An 18,761-nucleotide genomic window follows, 5' to 3' on the forward strand; every position below is an offset into this window, starting at 1 on the left:
AGCATTTATTCCCCATCCCTAGCTGCCATGGTTCAGAGGGCATAAGAGTCAACCACATGGAGTCACATGTAGGCCAAATCAGGTAAGGATGGCAGATTTCCTTCCCAAAGGACATTAGTGAACCAGATGGGTTTTTACATGGTCATTGTTAGAATTTTAATTCCAGATTTTTATTGAATTCAAATTCCACCATCTGCCATGGTGGGATTTGAACCCAGGTCCTCAGAGCATTACCCTGGGTCTCTGGATTACTAGTCCAGCAACAATACCATTATGTTATCACCTCTGCCCCCTTAAGCCACCTGTCTTGTCCCTCTCTGTGACCCACCCAATGAGACCTTCCCACTCTCACCATGGACCTGCCAGCCTACTGCATCTCAGTCCCAACTCTGACTGTGACTGTTCCCTCCTATCACCAGTACCCTGAGTACACCTCCCAGGATCCCTCCGTGGCCTTCTAAGACACTCCCCTGCACCCCACTCCCCGCCCACCACAACTTCCTTGGACACTCTCCCCACCCTTCCCCGCTAAGCCTGCCTCCCCTGTCCAGCCTTCGTTCTACCTATTCAACCTACCCCACCCATCTTCACCTGCCTTCCCGTCCAGCCTTGGTGCTTGCGTTTGCTGACGGCACTTGAGTGAAGTTATGCGAGATCCTCAAGGTGGAGAAAGAAACATCGACGGACCTCAAAGTGGTGGAAGAGGTGAAGCTTGCCAGGTGCATGCCGCTGATATCCAGTCGTAAAACTGAACATTCTAATTCCCTGCTGGCGGGGAACTTAATTTGGAGGGGAAGTTAATTATGCTGAGATGGCCTTTTAATGAGCATGCATGAGATGCTAATACATGCAAATGGGGTTCCCGACATTGCTCGTTGGGAAGCTCAACCCATCTTTGACCCACCTTGAAAGTCGGGAGAACAAAATTCCAACTGTTTATCACCCAGTTGGGAAAGATTTTTTGCTTCCTGCCAAATTTTGTGCCCTGCACAGGAGTGGAAAATTCCACCCTCCATAGATTCTGGAATAGTGCCTGCAGATTGGACGGTTATTTTTGATTTGTTCATGGGATGTGTGCGTCACTGGCTAGTCCAACATTTATTGCCCATCCCTAATTTAAGAATCAATCACATTGCTGTGGATCTGCGTTCACATGTCAGCCAGATTTCCTTACCTAAAGGGCATTAGTGAACCAGATGGATTTTTATGACAATTGGCAATGGTTTCATGATCATTTTCAGATTCCAGATTTTTATTTTAATGAAATGGTGGGATTTGAAGCTGGAGCCCCAGAACATTACCCTGGGTCTCTGGAATACTAGTGTAGTGACAATACCACTATGCCACTGTCTCCCCTTAGGAAGGTTGCAAATGTAACTCTGCTATTTAAGAAAGGAGGGGGAGAGAAAACAGGAAACTACAAACCTGTTAGCCTGACATCAGTAGAGAAAATGCTGGAGCAATTGGGCAGTAACTTCCAAGCTCCCTAGCATCAGATAGGGGGAATACCCCAAGGATGCACTGGGAAATCCCCTTCGGAGGTAAGGTTTGCAAGGCAATTGCCCAGAAGTGAAAACATCCCCTGGACAATTGCCCTGCACTGAGAGCCATCCGAAAATATGATTTAAGTTGCAAACTTCGGTTGGTTCTGACTGGGTTACACCAATAGTTACCCAGAAAAAGTTAGAAGAATTAAAACCTCTTCTAACTTCTGGGTAACTATTGTACAGACCCACACTGACCCCCCGACAGGAATCCCCCACATCCATGAACCCTGCAGGGGTCTCCCTCCACTGCCCCCTGCCGCCAACTTCCCCCACACAGGACTTCTCACCCCCACAGGCACTCTTCCCTAGCCCCTCTGCCAGGCCCGACTCTCACCACCACCGCAGGGATCAGTACTTGGGCCCTGACTGTTCACAATCTATATCAATGATTTGGATGTGGGGACCAAATGTTATATTTCCAAGTTTACAGATGACACAAATGTGAATGTGAGTTGTGAGGAGGATGCAAAGAGATTTCAAGGGGATTTGGACAGGATAAGTGAATGGGCAAGAACAAGGCAGATGGGATATAATGTGGATAAATGTTAAGATCCGCTTTGGTAGGAAAAACAGAAATGCAGAGTATTTCCTAAATGGTGAGAGATTGGGGAGTGTTGATGTCCAAAGAGACCTGGGTGTCCTTGTTCATGAGTCACTGAAAGTTAGCATGCAGGTGCAGCAAGCAATTAGGAAGGCAAATTGTTTGTTGGCCTTACTTCACTCAGTATCCTGGAGTATTGTGTCCAGTTCTTGTCACCTCACTTTAGGAAAGATATGAAGTGCTTGAAGGGGTTTAGAGGGGATTTATCAGGATAGTTATAGGGATGAGGGAATTTAGCTACAAGGCTAGGTTGGAGAAGCTGGGTTTGTTGTCCTTGAATCAATGGATAGTGAGGAAAAATTTGATAGAGCTTTGCAAGTTTATGACAGGTTTAAATAAGGTAGACAAAGCAAAGGTGCTCCCACTAGCAAATGTTACAAGTACTAGGGGATACGTATTTTCGTTTTATGCAAGAGATTCAAGGGGGGAGGTGAGGAAGAACTTCTCTACACAGCGAGCGCGAATGACTTGAAACTCTTTGCCTGTCAGGGTGGTGGGGGCAGAGATGATCAATGATTTCAAAAGGAAGTTGGATAAGCACTTGTGGGAATTAAGCTTGCAGGGATAGAGCTGTGGAATGGGGCTGACTGGGTTGCTCTGATGAATGCCACATAGACTCAATGGGCCAAATGCCCTCCTTGTGTGCTACAGTGACTCTATGAGTACTCCATGGTAAATGTCCACTGGTGGTACTTCCCCTCTATAAGAGACAATACTGGACTCTTACTGGCAATGATGCAGCTCAAATAGAAACCCTTCAAGTGCTCACAACCCTTACTATGATTCTTCTACATCTGCAGTCTTTTGGTATATGTCCTTGAATGTATTGGCATTGATGCTGTAAAAGTAAGTGGGACTGTAATAAACAGAAACTAGCACTAGAACAGTATTAGACACAAAGTGGCACTGAAACCTTCATAGAAACAAGATAACACTAGGGCTGTAATAATCACATTGGTGGGCCTTCTGCTGTACTCACAAACTCTCAAAACCCTTTCTAAATGATCAAACACTCTTTGGATCACTGGAAAAGAATGAGACACTGGAATACCGGCACACTCCTGCCACCCACACCCCCCTGGAATATGGCACACTCCTGCCACCCACACCCCCCTGGAATACCGGCACACTCCTGCCACCCACACCCCCCTGGAATACTGGCACACTCCTGCCACCCACACCCCCCTGGAATACCGGCACACTCCTGCCACCCACACCCCCCTGGAATACTGGCACACTCCTGCCACCCACACCCCCCTGGAATACTGGCACACTCCTGCCACCCACACCCCCCTGGAATACTGGCACACTCCTGCCACCCACACCCCCCTGGAATACCGGCACACTCCTGCCACTCACACCTCCCTGGAATACTGGCACACTCCTGCCACCCACACCCCCCTGGAATACTGGCACACTCCTGCCACCCACACCCCCCTGGAATACTGGCACACTCCTGCCACCTACACCCCCCTGGAATACTGGCACATTCCTGCCACCCACACCCCCCTGGAATATGGCACACTCCTGCCACCCACACCCCCCCTGGAATACTGGCACACTCCTGCCACCCACACCCCCCTGGAATATGGCACACTCCTGCCACCCACACCCCCCTGAAATACTGGCACACTCCTGCTACCACACCCCCCTGCATTTATTCATACCCTCTTGAGGATCCCCTATAAATACTGGCAGCAAACAAGATGATAGAGAGAGGTGAGGTTCACAGAATCACAGAATCTCAGTGCAGGAGAGGCTATTCGGCCCATCGAGTTTGCACCGACATGTGAGAAACACCTGACCTACCTACCTAACCCCATTTACCAGCATTTGGCCCATAACCTTGAGTGTTATGATGTGCCAAGTGCTCATCCAGGTACTTTTTATAGGATGTGAGGCAACCCGCCTCCAACACACTCCCAGGCAGCACATTCCAGACCGTCACCACCCTCTGGGTAAAAAGGCTTTTCATCACATCTCCCCTAAACCTCCTGTCCCTCACCTTGAACTTAGGTCCCCTTGTGACTGACCCTTCAACTAAGGGAAACAGCTGCTCCCTATCCACCCTGTCAATGACCCTCATAATCTTGTACACCTCGATCAGGTCGCCCCTCAGTCTTCTCTGCTCCAACGAAAACAACCCAAGTCTATGCAACCTCTCTTCATAACTTAAATGTTTCATCCCAGGCAACATCCTGGTGAATCTCCTCTGCACCCCCTCCAGTGCAATCACATCCTTCCTATAATGTGGCGACCAGAACTGCACACAGTACTCCAGCTGTGGCCTCACCAAGGTTCTATACAACTCCAACATGACCTCACTACTTTTGTAATCTATGCCTCCATTGATAAAGGCAAGTGTCCCATATGCCTTTTTCAACACCCCACTAACATGCCCCTCTGCCTTCAGAGATCTATGTACACACACACCAAGGTCCCTTTGTTCTTCAGAACTTCCTAGTGCCATGCTGTTCATTGAATACTTCCTTGTCAAATTAATCCTTCCAAAGTGTATCACCTCACACTTTTCAGGGTTAAGTTCCATCTGCAACTTATCTGCCCATTTGATCATCCCGTCTATATCTTCCTGCAGCCCAAGACACTCAACCTCACTGTTAACCACCCGGCCAATCTTTGTGTCATCTGCAAACTTACTAATCCTACCCCCCACATAGTCATCTATGTCATTTATATAAATGACGAATAATAGGGGACCCAGCACAGGTCCCTGTGGTACCCCACTGGACACGGGCTTCCAGTCACTAAAGCCGACTTCTGTCATCACCCTCTGTCTCCTACAACTAAGCCAATTTTGAATCCACCTTATCAAATTACCCTGTATCCCATTTGCATTTGCCTTCTTTATAAGTCTCCCAAGTGGGACCTTGTCAAAGGCTTTGCTGAAATCCATATAAACTACATCAACTGCACTACCCTCATCTACACACCTGGTCACCTCCTCAAAAAATTCAATCAAATTTGTTAGGCATGACCTCCCGCTGACAAAGCCATGCTGACTATCCCTGATCAAACCTTGCCTCTCCAAGTGCAGATAGATTCTCTCCTTCAGAACTTTCTCCAATAGTTTCTCTACCACTGACGTGAGACTCACTGGCCTGTAGTTCCCTGGCTTATCTCTACAACCCTTCTTAAATAGCGGAACCACATTAGCTGTTCTCTAGTCCTCTGGCACCTCCCCCGTGGCCAGAGAGGAATTAAAAATTTGGATCAGAGCCCCTGCGATCTCCTCCCTTGCCTCCCTCAGCAGTCTGGGACACAAATCATCCAGACCTGGAGATTTGTCCACTTTTAAGCCTGCCAACACCTCCAATACCTTGTCACTCCCTATAACAATTTGCTTAAGAACCTCGCAGTCTCTCTCCACGAGTTCAATACCTTCATCCTCATTCTCTTGGGTGAAGACGGACGTGAAGTATTCATTCAACACTCTAGCAATGTCTTCTGGATCCACCCATAGATTGCCCCCTTGGTCCCTAATGGGTCCTACTCTTTCCCTGGTTATCCTCTTCCCATTGATATACTTATAGAATATCTTGGGATTTTCCCTACTTTTACCAGCCAGAGCTTTCTCATAACCCCTCTTTGCTCTCCTAATTGCTTTCTTAAGCTCCACCCTGCACTTTCTGTATTCCACTAATGCCTCTGCTGATTTGCTTCCCTCGTACCTGCTAAAAGCCTCTCTTTTCCTTCTCATCATATCCTGAATATCTCTGGTCATCCATGGTTCTCTGGGCTTGTTACTCCTTCCTATCACCTTAGAGGGAACATGTTGAGTCTGTACCCTCCCCATTTCCTTTTTGATCACCCCCTACTGCTCCTCTGTAGATTTCCCCACAAGTAACTGTTCCCAGTCAACCTTAGCTAGATCCTGCCTTATTTTACTAAAATCCACTCTCCCCCAATCCAAAACATTTTTTTGCAACTTGTCGATTTCTTTGTCCATAACAAACTTAAACTGTACCATAGAGATAAAAACAAAAAACTACTGCGGATGCTGGAAATTCAAAACAAAAACAGAATTCTGCTGAAGGGTCATGAGGACTCGAAACGTCAACTCTTTTCTTCTCCGCCGATGCTGCCAGGCCTGTTGAGTTTTTCCAGGTAATTCTGTTTTTGTTTTAAACTGTACCATGTTGTGGTCGCTATCACTAAAATGCTCGCCCACTACCACCTCAGCCACCTGTCCGTCTTCATTCCCCAGAATTAGGTCCAGCATTGCACCGTCCCTTGTTGAACCCCCTCTACATATTGACCTAAAAATTTCTCCTGTACACATTTCAAGAAATCCACTCTATCCAAGCCCTTAACATTATGTCTATCCCAATTAATGTTGGGAAAGTTCAAATCACCTAATATAATTATCCTATTGTTATTGTTTTTACACACCTCTGCAAATTGTGCACATATTTGCTCCTCAATTTCCTGCTGACTATCTGGGGGTCTATAATAAACAACTAACAATGTGGCTGCCCCTTTTTTATTCCTAAGCTCTACCCACAAAGCTTCATTTGATGCCCCCTCCAAGATATCATCTCTCCTTACTGCAGTAACTGACTCTTTAACTAATGATGCAATGCCTCCTCCTCTTTTACCCCCTCCCCTGTCTCGCCTGAAGATTCTATATCCCAGAATGTTGAGCTGCCAATCCTGCCCTTCCCTCAACCACGTCTCAATGATGGCTACTATATCACAACTCCACGTGTCAATCCTCACCCTTAACTCATCCATTTTACCTGTAATACTCCTGGTATTAAAGTAGAGGCCATCCAGCCTTGCCTCACTCCCTTGAAGCTTATTGCAGCTGCACTTCCTCTGACTTGATTACTTTACTGTATTATGATGTGTCCCTACTCTGCTAACATTCTGTGTCCCCTCCCCCTGCCGAATTAGTTTAAACTCCTCCCAACAGCACTAGCAAACCCACCCGCAAGGATGTTAGTCCCGCTCTGGTTCAGATGTAGACTGTCCTGCTTGTACAGGTCCCACCTTCCCCAGAAACGGTCCCAATGATCCAGGAATCTAAAACCCTCCCTCCTGCACCAACTCTTAAGCCACGTATTCACCTGCGCTATTCTCCTATTATGGTGTAAAGGGAGAGAGAAGGACTCAGTTTGAGGGAGAAGAGATGGAGAGTGCTTCTTTTAAGGGCATACATATTATATACCCTGGGGGTGGTGGTGCCCTCTCCGATACAAGGTGTGCTCAGTACCCACCCTGGGCTAAGCGCCTGTGTCTGTGAAACCCTACCAATCAGCCCTGCCTCAGCAGCAGACTGGTCAGTGTTACTGGTGCAGTTGAGGTGGAGAAGGTGTTAAGCTCTGCAGGGAGCTCTCCTTCTGCCCTGGGTAACTTTTTAACCCCTGCCCCAGTTCCCTCTGCTAAGTTTCTCTGTTTTTCTTTTGTTCTGGCTCTGGTTGTTCATGCAGACATGTTCAGACGAAGCTGAAACAAGACACTGTACCGCACCTGTGCTGGCAGGGCCCCAGGCTCTGGGTTTGGCTCATTTTACAATATTGTGCCTTTACCTGCCAGCAAGGTAAGTGAACTGACAGGGAACGAGGGGGACAATCAATGGAGCTCTCTACCCTCCAACAGACTCCTGCAAACACATAACCATCCCAGACCTCCACTCTCCCACCATTGGGCACAGGGCACATTAATCCTCACATTGCACCATCTTTAGATTCCAATTGGACAGTGACAGACCCTTTATTACCCGATTGGATTATTCCAGACTGTCAATCAAATCGACTTTTCCCCAAATGTCCGATATTTCTGAAAATGTTCAAAGAAAATAAATAAAACACATGTTTTTAAAGTGTCCTTATGATTTTTCTCTTCAGTTGCTTGTAGCAGTGGCCTGGGGTATAAACTTTAATTCACAAGGTGGCAGCACAATCTGGGAGGATTGGCAACTCCACTCCAGAACAAGGGGCCATAAATATAAAATACAACAAATATTTGCATTTATGTAGCACCTTTAACATTGTAAAACATCCCGAGGTGCTTCACAAGCAATAATCAAACAAAATCTGACACTGATTATATAAGGAACTATTAGGGCAGGTGAACATAGGCTGAGTCAGAGGGCTGGAGTCAAGGAGCATGTGAAAGGAGGAGAGAGAGGTGGAGGGAAGAGAGAGGTGGAGAGGCCATCGCTTTGGGCTCAGTCAGATGACTGCACAGTTGCAAATGGTGGATTTACATCAGGGGTGCTTGCGAGCCCAGCATTGGAAGGTTCTAGGGCTGGAGCTACAGAGGCAGGGAGGGTCTACACAATGGGGGATTTTCAAAAAAGGGTATTAAATTTAAGCTAATGTGTTACCCGACCACTAATGGATCAAATAAAGAATTTAACAGGAATGTCTTTCCATTGCGAGTGATGAGAGCTTGGAGCTTGCTACAATGTGGAAGGTGATACCCTGATGGGGAAACTTGATGCATACATGAGAGAGAAGAGAATATGGAATATGGGGGTACAGTTGGAAGAATTCGTTAGTGTGGATGGAGGCTTGTGTAAAGTATAAGCAGTGAAATAGATCTTTATCACATGCGTCACTGAACATGAGCAACAGTAATGATACATTGCACAATAGATAAACACAGTATGAACTTTGCAGTTATAAAATATAAACTCAGATTCAGGGCTGGAGAATGAGAGGCAGGGAGGGGTTGTATTATGCTAGGAATAGGACAGAGTGAATTTGAAGAAGTGACTCTTTCACCCTCCCATCAACTCTCTGTTCCCACACGATGAATTAGTTCAGCCCTTCCGCACCACCTGCCCCCACTCTTGTTCTGGCTCTCTTAGTCCTGGAAACAGATGTGGAACTGTGCCATGCTGCCACAGAAATATTCCCTGACCTGTGGCCTCCCGTCTCAGGCTCATTGAGGCTGGGGGTTGTGGAGGCGGAGGAGGTGACGTTGACGGACCATGTGTAAGAGGCAGAGAGGGAGCGAAGGAAGGAGGGGGAAGGTGGAGGGGAGAGAAAAGGGAAGGGGGGGTAGAGGGAAGGGGAAGAGAATAGAGGGAAGAGGTGAGGAGAGGGAAGTGGAGGGGGGGAAGCTGGAGAACAGGGAGGAGTCAGGAAGGGGAGGGGAGGGAATAGGATGGGGTGAAGAGGGAGATTTGGAGATGGGGGGTAGGAAGAGAGAGTGGAGGAGAGGGACAGGGAACAGACGGGTGGGGAGCCGAGTCCAGAGTACAGTTGCCAACCCTCCATGGTTGTCCTGGTGTTTCCAAGAATTTAAGTTTAATCTCAAAGAGCTGTGAGCAACCCAGGAGAAAATTTAACGGGCCATTAAACACCTTTTTAAAAAATTTTCTTTGAACGCTTTTGTTTATTAATTGTAAGCAGATGGGAAGTGGTTAGACAAGTTGGTGCAGAGGGCCATGTGGTGAAATCTTAATCCCACAGACTGGGATACAAAACTGGATTAAATAGTGGGAGAGAGAGCAGCAAACAAAGAGAGAGAGAGAGAGAGAGAGGGGGGGGGGGCGCGGAAACAGAGGGTCAGAGACACACAGACAGTGAAAAAGAAAGAGACAGAGACAAAGAGAGAGAGAGAGTGAGAAAGACAGTGGAAAAGAGACAAAGGGCTGAATTTTGTCAGCCCATTGGAGACGGGTTTGGAGGTGGGAGGAGCGGCAGTATGGTGGGACAAGGTATCAGGAGGGGAGTCTGATGTCTTCCTGCCACCATGGCATATTGTCAGCAGTGAGAGCCTCAGTGGCACAGCTGCCCACTGTACAGCCTATCAAGGCACTTTCAGGAGGGCCCACCGCCCCATGAGGAACCACCAGGTAAAACCTTGGCGGTCTCCCAGCAGGTTCCTGGGGTTTTGGGGGGTATCTCCTTGATGAGTATTCCATGGACCATGGACCTCTGGTAGCAATGGCCACCCCTGTTCCCAGCCAACATTGGTGCACCATGAATCCCACCACCATCCCCAGTCCATAGTGCCTATCTTACTGGCTATTCTCTTAAGATACTTAATTGGCTGCAAGGGCGGCTGGCTATTGAGACGTCCTCTCGCTGGTGACGCAGCCTCAGCAATGCCACTAGCAATAGTGCTGCCAAGCTTCCAGCTCTCTGATTGGCCCAGCAGCTGTTTGGGGCACCGGCAGTGGCATGTTAATTGGCTACCACCACCAGGGTCCCACTGCCTGCCAGAGCGGAGTTGGCTGGCTTGTGTCTTTGGCAGTGGAACTTTGACAATCAGCAGAAAAAATCAGGTCAAAGCGTATTGGAGAGACAGAGTGAAGGAGATAAAAGAACATATTGAATTGTAGTGCACAGATTGGTTGAGGCACTGTATGGGCAAGGAGAAGAGACATAGAATAGCTGTATTGGGCTGAAGAGGAGGCAGTGAGACCCTGCTGACCTGAAGGGAGCCGTGAACAGACAGTGAACACACCCAAATTTGATGGAACAAAATCCTTAAATTGAGAGAGAAAAAAATATTTGTAGTTTTCCAAAGACTGTGATTGATTGTGTTTCTTGCACACGTCCAAGCTTGATACTAATTTCAGTGCCCAAAACTATATTGATTCACAGAGATTTTTGACATAATTTGTGACTGTCTTTTTTTAAAGAAAGTTAATAATACAGGCTGTTGGCAATGTATATTGTGGATTGTTCCGCTACCTGAATAGCAAACTAGAGATTTCCTCAGTCGATCAGACAAGCTATGTCACAAATCCACAGGCATTCAGCTGACAGCAACAGACAGTTCATGTGCAGCGAACTCGACACTTCCTCGATGGGAGGCAAAATGCAATCAACTCCAACACTAATCCCCATATTCACCAGGTTCACAGATCAGTTGTCAAGAATTCAGCTACAGCAGCAGAGCACTTAAATTCAAAACCATCAAATCAAACAATTTACTTCATTGCAGCCAGTTCTTAAACAACTTCCCGAAATACTTACAACACAGAACCATTGATAACATCATCATGCTAATTCTCTTTGTTTACTGTTCATTTTAAATCACTTTCATCATTATTTCTACAGGAACACTGGGACAGGAGGAGGCCATTCAGCCCCTCAAGCCTGTTCAACATGCAATTAGATCATGGCCGATGTGTACTGTACCTTAATTATGTTTACCTCCTTAATTCTGCATCCCTTGCCTAACAAAAACCTATCAATTTTGGTCTTGAAATGCTTTGAACCCTGGCTTTTGGGGAAGAGTGTTCTAGCATTCCAATATCCACTATTCCACTATGAAGAACTGCTTCCTGACATGACCCAGAACAGCCTATCTTGAATGTTCAAGTTCTGGCCCCTTATTCTGGACCCCATCCACCAGAAAAAATAGTTTCTATTGACAGAATCATCTCACTTAATCATCTTAAAAAAACCTAAATTAGGACACCCTTTCACGTTTTATTCAAAAGAAAAGATACAAATATCCTTTAATCCCGATATCCTGAATTCCTGTATAAACGCTATAAGCACAACTAATTCCCAATATCGTATATTATCACCATTCCCAATATCTGACACACATCATTTTTATTTCTGACACTGCTCCCATTATCCTATCCTGAATCCCAATCCCATTAAATCTTTGTCATCTGAGGTATGGGCACCTCCCACAACTCACCCACCGCTGGAAGACCCGTTTCGCTCTGCCCCCTTTTCCCACCCGTGGGAGACCACTACCCCACTTCCACTCTCTGCTCCCTGGGAGGACCCTGCATCCCCCCTTGCCTCCCCTAACATCCTGGGAGGTCCCTGGCCCCTCCTACACCATCCGCCTGGGAAACCCTATCCCCTCACCAACACCACACCCACTGCAGGGCCATGACTACTGCTTTCCCCTCACCTCACTGCTGGAGGACGCTTCCCCTCACCATCCCTGGGGAAGAATTGGCCCCCTCTGCCCTTCCACCCAGCCCCTGCAGGAACCTACTCATTCCCCCTCCACCCCCCCAGCAGGATCCTGCCCATCCGCACCCCCAATCCCTGCCCGCTCGAACCCCCACAGGGCCCTGCCCATTCCCCCCTCCCCCTACCCCTACCCACAGGCTTCCCTCATTCCTGCCCCTCCCCCTACCCACAGGCCCCTCCCCCCTAGGCTCCCCCTACCCACAGGGCCCCCCCATTCCCTCCCACCCCCTACCCACAGGGACCCTCCCACCCCCTACCCACAGGGACCCTCCCGCCCCCTACCCACAGGGACCCTCCCGCCCCCTACCCACAGGGACACTCCCGCCCCCTACCCACAGGGACCCTCCCGCCCCCTACCCACAGGGACCCTCCCGCCCCCTACCCACAGGGACCCTCCCGCCCCCTACCCACAGGGACCCTCCCGCCCCCTACCCACAGGGACCCTCCCACCCCCTACCCACAGGGACCCTCCCACCCCCTACCCACAGGGACCCTCCCACCCCCTACCCACAGGGACACTCCCACCCCCTACCCACAGGGACCCTCCCGCCCCCTACCCCCTGGGCCCCCCCAATTCCCTCCTTCCCCCTACCCACAGGGCCCCCCCATTCCCTTACCCACAGCTCCCCCCCTCCCCCCACCCAGAGAGGACCCTCCCCAGTTTGGGTTCTGCCGGGGTGGTGTTGGTTTTATTGCCCCTATCGGATCTCTGTGTCCCGGGGCGGGTGGATGCTGATGGACTCCCCGCCTGTCCGCTCCCCGGGGCGGGGCTGCCGGTGAGAAGGAGCCGGAGCCCGAGCCCGGAAATAGGGAGCGGAGAGCCGGGGAGAGTCAGGTGAGGGGATCCGCGGGGGGGCGGTGGGGGAGGAGAGAGAGGAGGCAGCGGGGAAGGTCCGGGCACTGACTCCGGACTGGAGCCGGTTCCCCTGCTCCCGATCTGCTGATGTTTCTTCGCGCTCCCGCTGCCGGTTCCCAGTTCACCCCTGTTTGTGTTGTTTTGCAGAGCCCGAGCTGGCGGCATGAGCGAGTTCACATCGGCTTTCCGGAGGAGCTTCAGGCGGCTCACCTGGCATGGGGGGCTTGGGCGCCCCAGAGCAGGGGGGACACTGGGGGCAAGAGGTCGGGGCACAGAAAAAGGTCAGTAGATTATGGAGAGTGAGACTGAGTGGTCAGTGGAGTGGGATTGAGTGATCAACTGGGATTGGGTGAGACAGTGGAGTGGGATTGAGTGATCAACTGGGATTGGGTGAGACAGTGGAGTGGGATTGAGTGATCAACTGGGATTGGGTGAGACAGTGGAGTGGGATTGAGTGATCAACTGGGATTGGGTGAGTCAATGGAGTGGATTGAGTGATCAACTAGGATTGGGTGAGTCAATGGAGTGGGGATTGAGTGATCAACTGGGATTGGGTGAGTCAGTGGAGTGGGATTGAGTGATCAACTGGGATTGGGTGAGTCAGTGGCGTGGGATTGAATGATCAACTGGGATTAGGTGAGTCAATGGAGTGGGATTGAGTGATCAACTGGGATTGGGTGAGTCAGTGGAGTGGGATTGAGTGATCAACTGGGATTGGGTGAGTCAGTGGAGTGGGATTGAGTGATCAACTGGGATTGGGTGAGTCAGTGGAGTGGGATTGAGTGATCAACTGGGATTGGGTGAGTCAGTGGAGTGGGATTGAATGATCAACTGGGATTGGGTGAGTCAATGGAGTGGGATTGAGTGATCAACTGGGATTGGGTGAGTCAGTGGAGTGGGATTGAGTGATCAACTGGGATTGGGTGAGTTAATGGAGTGAATGAGTGATCAACTGGGATTGGGTGAGTCAATGGAGTGGGGATTGAGTGATCAACTGGGATTGGGTGAGTCAATGGAGTGGGATTGAGTGGTCAACTGGGATTAGGTGAGTCAATGGAGTGGGATTGAGAGATCAACTGGGATTGGGTGGGGCAATGGAGTGGGATTGAGTGATCAACTGGGATTGGTTGGGTCAATGGAGTGGGATTAACTGATCGTCTGGGAATGAGTGGTCAATACAATGGGATTGGGATGATGTATTGAGTAGGATTAGAAGATCTGTGAAGTGATATAGAATGCTGCATGGATTGCAATTGATTGTTGTGCAGAATAGGATGGGTTGGTGCATTGACTGATCTGGAGAGCGGGTTGAGAGGCCTGTAGATTGAGATTGACTCATTTATGGAGTGTGATTCAGTGGTTTAATGTTTGCAATCAATGATTGCTGTACAGAGAGCCAGAATAGTCTCAATGAATGGACTTCTCCTGTGCCACAATTACTCTGTGACAAATGGTGCTTTGGTTCAAAGACAGCACTGACAGTACAGCTGTCCCTCAGTACTGCACTGGAATGTCAAGTTTCTTTAAAGCATGCCATGAACCCATGACCTCTGTCTCAGAGGCGAGTATGCTACCCATTGAGTAAGGGTGACACCTGAAAGAAAATGAGAAGTGAAGCCCCTCACCTCCCTCACACTGGTATGTTGGTATCAGTGTCAGAGGTATACAGGGACCCTATGCTGTGCTGGAGTGTAGAGACCCTCACCACCCCACCCCATATTGTGCTGAGCTGTGTCCGAGGTCCACATGTTGACAACCAGTTGTGAGTATGGAAAGTCCCAGAGATTCCGCAACTTGGAACACCAGTGCTGGGAACATCCTTATTTATGACTGTGGAATGAATGATGCCAGAATACAGAAAGGTTGCTATAGCAATCTGATATTTTCCAGGAACGTGATGTCACTATTCCAACACGACCTTTTTGACCCTTATTTTTTGGCTGTACACAGACTGTCATTGCAGAGTGTGCATTTATCTATATATAGCAATGTAACAACAACTCTCAACTGCTCCTGCCCTATGGAGTTTTGATAAAGTAAATAAGGAGAAACTGCTTCCACTGGCAGGAGGGTCAGTAATCAAGTTGTTCTGATCTAGATATGCTGCCTGAAAGGGTGATGGAAGCAGATTCAAAAAAGAAAAGACAGAAGTTAAATTTATACAGCCTTTCATGACTTCAGGATGTTCCAAAATGCTTCACAGTATTTTTGAAGTGTAGTCACTGTTGTAATGTGGGAAACATAGCAGCCAGTTTGTGCACAGCAAGCTCCCACAAACAGAAATGAAATAATTGACACACAATCTATTTTAGTGATTTGGATTGAGGGATAAATATTGACCAAGACACTTGGGATAATTCCCTTCTTCTGTGAATAGTGCCATGGGACTTTTACATTCATCTGAGAGGGCAACTGGAACCCTGGTCTAACATCTCACCCAAAAGACTACACCTCTGACAGTGCAGCACTCCTTCAGTACTGCACTAGTGGGTCAGCCTGGATTATGGACTTAAACCCTTGAAGTTGAACCCACAACCTTCTTGTTCAGCACTACCACTGAGCCCCAGCAGACATCCACAGATTAAATAAAGTAACCCACTTGGTTGAAATCCAATCCACTACCTTAAAATCTTGCTTGAACAGCCTTATTGAATTTTTTGAAGAGGTAACAGAAAGAATAGAATAGACAATGGTAATGTGGTAGGTGCAATTTATCTGGATTTTTAAAAGACCTTTGATAAAGTGCTGCATAATGTACTAATGGATAAGGTTAGAGAATGTGGAGTTAGGAGACAAGTGGGAGAATGGATTGCTGGCTGGCTTCAAGACATAAAGCAGAGAGTGAGAGTATAGGGTGTCTATTCAGAGCGTCAGAGGGTGGGAAGTGGAGTTCCACAAGGATTACTGCTGGGATCACTGCTGTTCACAATTTACATTAACAATTTGGACTTTGGAATCAGACATACAAATTCAAAATTTGTGGATGGAACCAAATTGGCCGGGGGTGGGGGGGGGGAGCATAGACAATGCAGAGGAGGATAGCAACAGATTACAGGAAGACATTAATAAACATGCAGAATGGGCAAATAATTGGCGAATGAAGTTTAACACAGGTAAATGTGAGGTAGTACATTTTAGTAGGAAGAATAGGGAGGTGACTTATTATTTGGAAAGAGCAAGTCTAGTTGGAATAGAAAGATAAAGGGATCTCAGAGTACAAATACATCAATCACTAAAAATTACACCACAGATTAGCAAGGCCACTATAGGTTTTATTTCTAGAGGGATAGAATTGAAAAGTAGGGAAGTTATGCTAAACCTCAATGGAACCTTGGTTAGACCACACTTACAATACAGCATGCAATTCTGGTTGCCATATTAAAAGGTTTTAGAGGCACTGAAGAGGGTGCAGAGATGATGTCCAAGGATGATATCAGAAATGTGTGGGTATACATATCAGGAAAGGGTCGACAGGCTGGGTCTCTTTTCTCTTGAAAAAAGAAGGCTGAGGGGTGACCTAAAATTATGAAAGGTTTTGATAGAGTGGATACAGAGAGAATGTTTCCTCTTGTGGGGAAGAGCATAACTAGAGGTCGTCAATATAAGATAGTCACCAAGAAATCCAAAAGGAGATTCAGAAAATACTGCTTTACCCAAAGAGTGGTGATATTTTGGAACTCACTACCATAGGAAGTGATTGGAGTGAGTGGTATTGATGTATTTAAGGGGAAACTGGGCAAGCATATGAGGGAGAAGGGAATAGAGGGTTATAATGGTAGATTTCAATGAGAAACAATAGGAGGAGGTTCAAGTGGAGCATAAACACCAGCATGGACTAGTTGGGGAGAATGGCCTGTTTCTGTGCCGTTAATCCTATGTAAAAACCATTTCCTGCAAGTTCCCCTCCAAGCCACTCACCATCCTGACTTGGAACTATCTTGCCGTTCCTTCACTGTTACCATGTCAAAATCCTGGAGCTCCCTCCCTAACACCATATGGACTGCAGCAGCTCAAGAAGGCAGCTCACCACCACCTTCTCAAGGGAAGTTAGGATGGGCAGCAAATGCTGGCCTAGCCAGCGACACTCACATCCCATAAAAAAAAAGTCAAAATGAATTTAGATATATACTTGAAAAGAAAAAATTGCAGGGCTATGTGGAAAAAGGTGAGTGAGACTAATTGAATCTTTCTTTCAAGGAGCTGGCACAGGCTCAATGGGCTGAATGACTTCCTTCTGTGCTGTAACATCCTAAGATTTGATCTGACAAGCTTTTTGCTCAAACTGTTCTTTTAAACCGACAAGTCCAGAGAAGAACAGCTTGTTCAGTGTGTGAAATGGGAAATTGGCAAAAGTTTGGATGGATTTGCGTTCCCCACTCAAATGTCCTGAATGAAAGGAACAGTACCCCTGGGACATCATCTTCCTCCGGGCAGGAAAGAGGGGAGAATGTAGTTCTGGGTGGCACACAGGGTTGAAACATTTATTTAGCTTAGAGGTTCTCCAGGCACATAACAGATTCAGACAAGATGTCAAACTGAGCCCCTGTCTGCCTACTCAGGTGGATGTAAAAGATCCCGCAGCACTATTTAAAGAATAACAGGCAAGGTCTCTCCAAAGCCCTAGCTGATACTTATTCCTCATCCAAAATTGCTAAAATGGATGATCTGGTTATTATCATATTGCTCTGTGTGGGCCCTTCCAATGCACAAACATTTCCTGCATTACAACAGTGTCCTTCAAAAGTACTTCATTGGCTGCAAAGCACTTTGGCTCGTTCTGAGGTTGTGGAAAAGTCACCATAGAGATGTGACTCGAGTGACTCTGGAGACCCATGCAGAATATCTGGGCTTTATGTTGCTATTGGTGAGACCACAGTCCCATTCAGTCACGTGCAACTTCTTATCTGGACTGAATGCTCTCTTATCATTCAATGAGTAGCATGTTTTTCTCAATGTTCCCTCCTCCTCTCTGGAAGGGGCCTATACTTGTAGAGTTGAATCTCCCAGGTGTCGACCACCTTCCTGTACCTCAGCCAAGTGGCCGTTCACCCAAAATCCAATCTTTAGCAGGTATCACTGGATAGCCCGATAGGAGGTAGCAGCCAGGCTGGGTTTTACCCCACCAAATCCTCTCCAGTTCAGGGGTTATAAGTCCTATGGCCGCTCCAGCTGATACCATTGACCAAGAGTTAGTCCAGGACTTTCCACAGTGTCTCTCTTAGCTTAGTGCTGACATTTTACCTATGGGTCAGAAACTGTGGGTTCAAGTCCTACTCCAGAGATGAGCATATTATCCAGTACTGAGGGAGTGCTGCACTGTTGGATAAAACATTAAACTGGGGACCATTTTCCCTCTCAGGTAGATGTTGAAGATGAGCAGGGGAGTTATCCTCGGTGTTTTGGTCAATATTTATCCCTTAACCAACATCACAAAAAAGATTGTGGCCCTGTTTGTGGGATCTCCCTGTGTGTAAATTTACAGCTTTGTTTCCTATACTGAAACAGTGACCATGCAATGAAAGTGTTTCATTGGTTGTAAAGCACTTTGGAAAGTCCTGAGGTTGTGAAAGGTGCTATAGAAATGCAAGTCTTTTGGTTTTTTTCTCAATCTGTGTGACTCTCATGAGGTGTGAGCATCGATGAACACAGGTGCTTAGGGAACTCCCAACACTGTTCATAGTGCAGAATGGAAAAAATCTCTACCATAATTCCCCTAACAATCCCAACACTGCAAGGGAATTGGCAAAGCAGAAAGGAAAGTGAAACAAATTTACAGCATTCTTTCCTCTGATTCAAGCAACAACTTGCTTTTATATAGCACCTCTAACATGGTA

The 18,761-nt window shown here is 47.5% G+C and overlaps 1 protein-coding gene and 1 long non-coding RNA gene across 6 annotated transcripts in view; one reads left to right on the forward strand and one right to left on the reverse strand.

Moving 5' to 3' along the window:
• Positions 1-18,761, reverse strand: part of LOC144683648 (uncharacterized) — a 55,315-nt gene that overhangs the window by 26,850 nt on the left and 9,704 nt on the right. The gene's annotated exons all lie outside the window — the stretch shown is intronic.
• Positions 1-18,761, forward strand: part of LOC144683645 (DENN domain-containing protein 2D-like) — a 119,612-nt gene that overhangs the window by 12,923 nt on the left and 87,928 nt on the right. For 4 of the 5 annotated variants that reach the window (XM_078546891.1, XM_078546889.1, XM_078546888.1 and 1 more), the window contains exon 2: positions 13,075-13,208. In XM_078546891.1, the coding sequence (XP_078403017.1) occupies positions 13,091-13,208 (118 nt within the window). In that variant the 5' untranslated portion in view covers positions 13,075-13,090. Of the gene's footprint in view, positions 1-12,785; positions 12,907-13,074; positions 13,209-18,761 lie in introns of those variants that run through there. The other variant, XM_078546892.1, reaches the window with a different exon arrangement.

This window comes from Cetorhinus maximus, chromosome 8 (genome assembly GCF_964194155.1).
Source record: "Cetorhinus maximus chromosome 8, sCetMax3.hap1.1, whole genome shotgun sequence".
Classification (NCBI taxonomy): domain Eukaryota; kingdom Metazoa; phylum Chordata; class Chondrichthyes; order Lamniformes; family Cetorhinidae; genus Cetorhinus; species Cetorhinus maximus.